General features: G+C 32.8%; 1 protein-coding gene across 4 annotated transcripts in view; it reads left to right on the plus strand.

Moving 5' to 3' along the window:
• The window catches only part of LOC106873508 (F-box-like/WD repeat-containing protein TBL1X), an 80,647-nt gene extending 74,568 nt beyond the window's left edge, over positions 1-6,079 (plus strand). For all 4 annotated transcript variants that reach the window (XM_052966069.1, XM_052966067.1, XM_052966070.1 and 1 more), the window contains exons 13-16: positions 969-1,096; positions 2,134-2,299; positions 2,647-2,748; positions 3,656-6,079. In XM_052966069.1, the coding sequence (XP_052822029.1) occupies positions 969-1,096; positions 2,134-2,299; positions 2,647-2,748; positions 3,656-3,682 (423 nt within the window). In that variant the 3' untranslated portion in view covers positions 3,683-6,079. The remainder of the gene's footprint in view (positions 1-968; positions 1,097-2,133; positions 2,300-2,646; positions 2,749-3,655) is intronic.
• Positions 6,080-6,996: the final 917 nt, after the last annotated feature.

Below are 6,996 nucleotides of genomic sequence, written 5' to 3' on the forward strand. Positions count from 1 at the left end.
ATATATATATATATATATATATATATACACACACATATATATATATATACATATATATATACACACACACACACACACACACACACATATATACATGTAGGCAAATTTGGTACATGGAGACCATGTGGCAGCTCGTGTGTATTTATCTTCACCACACTACTCAACAACTGATGTTGTTTTCTTTATGTCCTGATAACTTAGCAGTTCACGGAAAAGTGAACGATAAAATAAGTCCCACAAGTACTGGCATTGATTTGTTTGATTAAATACTTCAAAGTGTTGTTCTAACATGGCCACAGTTCAAATAGGGAAACGAGTAAAATTATGTGTGTGTATGCATGCATATGCATATTTCTTTTCGCTTAACCCCTTTGTTACTATGCTAGCATGGTTTAGATGAGAGGAAATTGGACAGGATTTTATGATTGGATGCTCTTTCTGTTACCAACTTTACTTTGTTTTGTAGTAAGAGAGATTTTTTTTTACATACAAAAGAGAAGAGCTACAAGGTGATTTGTTCGCAAGAAATGTCAGCAAACAATCACCGGTTGTTACCTAACCTTAAATGATGATGTTAACATTTGTAGCTGAGACTCAGTGGTAATGTCACTGTTTGGTGCCATAACTCAGCATAGTTTTGTCAACATTTTCAAGCATGCACACACATGCAACCTGCAGCTTTGTCCTTTTGAAATTTAATGGAATGAAAAAAATTTTCTTACTTTAAAGCAAGTAAGGCTGACAAAAAGAAGAGGAGCATGAAGATGTAAAATACTGCCTCAAATAAGTATAGTTCAATCCATGCCAGTATATAGAATGAATAAAAGAACAATATAATATCATAGGTGAAAGAGAATGTATGGAATATTTTAATATAGTTTTGATTTTTCTTTTTTTCTATACATCTTTGTTCTTTATTCTTCAATTTTAATCAATCAACTTTAATGGATTATTTTTTTGCATTATAGATATGGAGTATGCGACAAGATCAGTGTGTCCATGATTTACAAGCACATGATAAAGAAATTTATACGATCAAGTGGAGTCCTACAGGTCAAGGCACTAACAACCCTAATGCCCCATTAATATTGGCAAGGTAACTTCTTTAGTTTTGTTATTGGAAAAACAATCCTTAGCATAATGTCTAGCTTTGTGCATGGTCTCAGTCATAGGTCACCATTCCAGAATAAGAAAATGTCAGCCAGAGTACTAATTTCATTTATCTTGTTTGGAATATTTCTTATATTTGGTGGGTGATTGGCTGAAAACTAGCATTCAACAAAAGCAATAGTAGTCCTTGTCGATTGGCTGAAAACTAGCATTCAACAAAAGCAATAGTAGTCCTTGTCCATCCTGGTACAGTAAGGGAAGTTTGTCTTTGGCAGCACCATTTCTTGAGTATATCTAGCTGTACCACAATTACCATACTCTTTAGCTGGGCATGTGCATTTATTGGGACACCCTGTAAATCACTGAATGCCATGCACAAACATGATTGTTGTCACTCAATTCATAAAAATTTTGCTATTCCGAATCATTATTTTTACCTTAATTATCATCTTGTTTATTGTTTTTATCTGTGGGCTATGTCTGATTATTTAAATCCATAAAAATTGGAAAACAAGGCCTATGATTAACTAGGAGGTTGCTAAACCATTATATCATTATAATCTAGGATATCTGATGGCTGATACATTGGTTTCAAATTTTAGCACAAGGCCAGCAATTTTGGGGACGTTATAGGTCAGAGCTCAACAGATACTTATCTTTATCAACCTAGAAAGGATGAAAGGCAAAGTTGACCTTGGTAGAATTTGAACTTAAAATGTAAAGGCAGATAAAATGCCCCTAAGCATTTTACCTGGTGTGCTAATGATTCTGCCAGCTTACCACCTTGATGATGGCTGATATATTGGTTGTTCTTGTTGTGGATGCTACAATGTTGTAACCAAATTATTCAGATCCCTTGTTCAGAGGTTTAATATTTGACACAAAATCAGTATTTATTCTTTGTTATTTGGTTGTTATTTTTGAAAGCGTGAGCAAAAATTAGTAGTTAAAAGAGGTATTTCCATTCCATTAATATGTACATCTCTTTAAAATTTTGATATGTTTTTCTTTGTTTTCTTCTAGTGCAAGTTTTGACTCAACAGTTCGGTTATGGGATGTTGAGCAAGGTTCTTGTATCCACACACTAACGAAGCATCAAGAGCCTGTCTATAGTGTAGCTTTTAGTCCAGATGGAAAATATTTAGCAAGCGGATCCTTTGATAAATGTGTTCATATCTGGAATGTACAGGTGAGATCATTTTTTTGATCATCATTAGTTGTTCCTGTTGATGAAATCTATGTTTTTTACAGAAAATTAATTAGTTTTTGTATGGCCATTTCATTCCAGTCATCTTACAGTTAGCTTATTTTTAGATAAGAGATAAATTCAGATTTTGAGGCATAGTATAGTTAGTGTTTCTCAATGGAGGTCGATACAGCCCTTGGGGGTCCATAAAAAAATTTTGTTGTTAAAAATTATGTGCATTAAATTGGTTATACTTCTACACAAAATATTTTAACAATGTTTTATAGATGTTAAAGAACAAACAAACTATACATATCTCAAATATGCATTAAAAAAATTTTTTTTTTTAGAGTGGATTATTGGTACACAGTTACCGAGGAACTGGTGGAATATTTGAAGTTTGTTGGAATTACCGTGGTGATAAAGTTGGAGCCAGCGCCTCGGATGGTTCAGTAAGTTGTAACTTTGACATTGTTAGCTTCTACTTGTGTTCTTTTTCTATTGATTCTGGTTACAAGGTGCATTCCAGGAGTTTTGTGACATTTTTTCAGGAGAGACATTAATTTTAAAGAAGTGCAAAACTCTAATCTCCTTCAAAGCAGGATGCTCTGACTTCAATGTACTTGTTGTAGTGCTCCAACTGTATCATGAAGGCCAAATGGAAGCCCTCCAAAGTGAAGGTGTCCAAGTCCCTTGTCACAGCCTCTTTTATGTTCTCCTTTAGTTTGGGGGAGCAACCAAAAGTAACAGGGAGCAAGGTCTGAAATTTAGGGAGAATGAGAGACAGTTTTGATTCCCACCCCTGTCAAGTTGTTGGTTACTAGAATGGAATTGTAGACTGATGCATCGTCCTGGTGTGGTTGCCCTCACCTTTTATGGATGAAATCTTTTCCTCATCTCCCTCAAAGCCTCTATAGAGTACTCCTTATTGACCATCTGCCAACCCATTGGATGTAGATGATGCCCTTGTTGTAAAAGGGGATCATCATGAGTTTTCTGTTGGACTTGTGTTGCTTGGCCTTTTGTGCCAGCAATAAACAGATGCTAGGTTCATGCAAGGTAATCCATAAGCAGTCTGGAGCATTTCATAAGTTTTTGTAATATTTTTGTCCTGTTTAACACAAAACTTTATTGCATAGTGAGCTTCTAAATTGTCTTCACCTCCTGATATATTCTACAGACGTGTCAGTTATGACAAGCAGTGTTTTCTAAGGTGTGTTCAAAGTGCTGTTACAGCTGTCTCTTTTAATTTGAAATAACAAAAATTGGCAAGTCAGCTTATTAGATGTAATGATATGCTAAAATTACAGCAACACTGTTATCTTTTGATATTGTTTTCACAAATGTTTCTATTTATAGGTTTTTGTCTTGGATTTACGGAAGTGATCTCAAGTTGCTACTGCATTTAATGTTACCTGCTACAAATGATTGTGTACCCCAGGATGAAAGATGGCGACAAGCATTACGTCAGCAACAGTAGTTGGCTCACCAGCTGACTGAGGGTAACACTACCAGCTGGCAGGTGTTCCCTTTCAGATCCAAGGCACCTGGACTCAGTGATGCTGCATACAAACTAAAATTACATTCATACGAATACACACACACACATACACATTTGCACGCATACATGTCACATCAAGGCGGCAGCAGCATGCCCCCTCAGATCTGTCCAACAGGAAGTATTTGTCCTGTCTTGTTTTATTTGTAAGTCAATTCAGCTATCTGACAATGGCTTAGCAATGATATTAAAAACAAAATATAAAAAGTTCCCTTCCCTAGCTTTGTCATTATGAGAAGTGAGCAAGATTCCTGTAATTATTGGTTCTAAATAAGTTTGATCTCCTTATTAGTTTTATGCCTCTCATAGCATATGTTGTGACAGTAATGACCATTCCTTTTCCTAGCTTTAGTGGGGTTTTTTTCTGTTTTATAACTGTGTATAAAGCTGCTGATTCTTTTACCGAAATATGTTGCCTTCTCTTTTTGCTCAAGGTGCATCTCTGTCTATCTTAATCTGCATTATCTTTTCGCAAATGAAATCATGAAAGTAGAGCAAATATTTTTTACCTCTGTTCATTTTTCTGGTCCACTAGTGGAATAATTTTTGTTATAAATTTTTAAAAAATTTGTGTCATTTTTCAGTTTTTATATATTTTAAACGTTTCTCTGCATTTAGTCTTATTTAGTCATTTTTGTTTAAGTTAATCCTCATAAAATTTGATTGCTTTACCAGTCTCATTGTTTGAAAAAAAAAAAATATCTGTGCATAGTTTAAAATGTGTGAATTGATAGTGTGTATGATTTTTATGTAATATTTTTGAGATAGATTGAACTATTTTTTATGTATTTTCATATCTGGGTATATTACAGATTGTATTATATTTGGATTCAGGCATTAATGGTTATCATATATTTTGTTGATTCTTGAAAAAAAATCATTAATTTGTTGGGTTTTAAGCTTAACATTTTTGCATTATGATTTGATTAATATGTATACATATATATATATATATATATATATATAGCTCACACTATTGAAGGTAACATAATTTCTTATGTAAAATATGAAAGGTTAGTAGGAAAAGCTGAGATGATAGAATGCATTAGAAACTTCTTTCAAATTTTTATCACTGTTTTTAGCTAAAAATTTTATTGATGTTGACTTCTGTTGCTCATCTTTCTGGTTTTCATAAATGTCAGTGTTATACTGGGTTTTTTTTTTTTTTTCCTTTAATGATTACACTTCTTTCGAAGAAAAGAAAACAGTTTTTCATGTCTCATCAAAAGAAATCAATATTAGATATATTGAAAAAGAATATTAGATATTAAGATATCAAAGAAGGCTATTAGCTATTATCATGGTTTGGTTATTGTGGAATATCTCAGTAACATTTCTTTTTTTTTTTTTGTTTGGATATCTTGCATTGCAGTCTGTTTCGAGTGGGTGAAAACTAAGATAATTCAATAATCTGAAAGATAGCAATCTGAACTGACAGAAACTTTTGGAAGTGTTTCTGCATATGTGTTTGACTTTCTGTGTTTGTGCACAAATTTGTAGTGCACCTACATGCACAGTATCTTTACTCAAGAGCTTTTGCAGCAGCATGCAAAAAGAAGAGGGTTATATTTTATTCTTGTTTACATATCAGTGTCATTGGTAGTGATGAATTTTGGTTGCAAAATCTTTGGCTAGCTACCAGTTGGCTTTATCAAGTAATTAAGTTCATTCAAAATGTCTTTTGCTGGTAGTTCTATCTCTTGTCATTTTAACGTTTTTGGTTCAGTAAACCTTAAATAGTAAGATACAAGCAGCATGTCCTGTAATTTTTATATATACCTACATACCCGAACTTTTAAGTATGTTAGCAATTACTTCTTGAAGGAATTTGTAATAGGTTTTGATTAAACATTACTTGTTTTTAGTATAAATATTCAGATTTTCTGTTTTAATAGGAAAATAGACTTACTTAATTTTATTGATACGATATACCATACCCTTACTCAATTGATTCATATATTTTATCTTTTCCTAATTTAGTATTAGGTATTTTGTAGGTAAAACTGAACTGCCATATGTAGCAATTTTCACTGTTGATTCCTTCTATTTATATCTAATATCCTAAATTTTAAAAACTAATGGGAGATCACTTCAAGACCGATAAATCAAATGATGCAAGCTCCAGGTGAAAATAATGACAATATTTTCCCCCATTACTTGGTGATGAGGGAGTGTTAATCTTTTTATTGTATAATAAAATAAAAAAAAAAAATTGAAAAGATAAATTCTTTTGTATTTTTGTAACCCTACCTCTCTTTCCAGTGTCATTGGGTCGAGAGTGAGTGTGAGAGGGTGTGAGAAAGCTTAGTGTATGAATTCATTAGTTGGGTTAATTTGGCACTTGACTGGACAGATGCTCTGCACCAGTTGTTTGTTGGTTACCATAAAACTGTAGGGTAAGGCTGTAAATATATCCACTCGCTGTCTGCTTTTACTTCCCTATACTAGACCCTACAACCCCAATTTTACCACTTACATATTTTTTCCACCTTCCCTGAGAATCTAAAAAGCCTAAGTTTTTTTTTTTAAACCCTACCCTCCTACCATTGCCCAAGTTTAAAAAATTTTGTAAACGTTTTTTTTTTGTAAAATGTTGTAATATTGAATAAATAATAAAAAAAAAAACTGGAAAAAAATCCCTGCTTTCTATCCTGTCTCTCTCTTTTCCCAACTTAAAAATAAAAGATTTGTATTGAATGGTAAAAAGCTTAGATGTAATATGATCAGGACTAAAATCTAAAGAAATTTAAGTGAAAAAGAAAAAAAAAAAAAAAGAGAATGAATGTAAAATAAAAGTTAGGAAAGCTTTTATCTCACTGTTTTGGTTTTAAAATAACAAAATCTACTTTTACTTTTCAATGACAACAGATTTTTCTTTATATTAAGAGGAAGTATTTATTTATTTTTCTGTTTATATTTGACTAGCAGTTTAGTCCGGTGTTGCCTGGGATTAAGTTAGGATTATTAAGCTAATCAAGCGCTTTATTTCAAACCAAACTAAGTTACACCGACGTCAAATTTGTGCGAAATCCATTGAAATTGGTAAACGTTTGGCTGAGGATGCGTTGCAGACAATTTGATTGGGAAATACCATAAGGAATTGGTTTATCGATTTTTCATCCTGATTGAATGGAAAACGCCA

Source organism: Octopus bimaculoides, chromosome 3 (assembly GCF_001194135.2).
Source record: "Octopus bimaculoides isolate UCB-OBI-ISO-001 chromosome 3, ASM119413v2, whole genome shotgun sequence".
Lineage (NCBI taxonomy): Eukaryota > Metazoa > Mollusca > Cephalopoda > Octopoda > Octopodidae > Octopus > Octopus bimaculoides.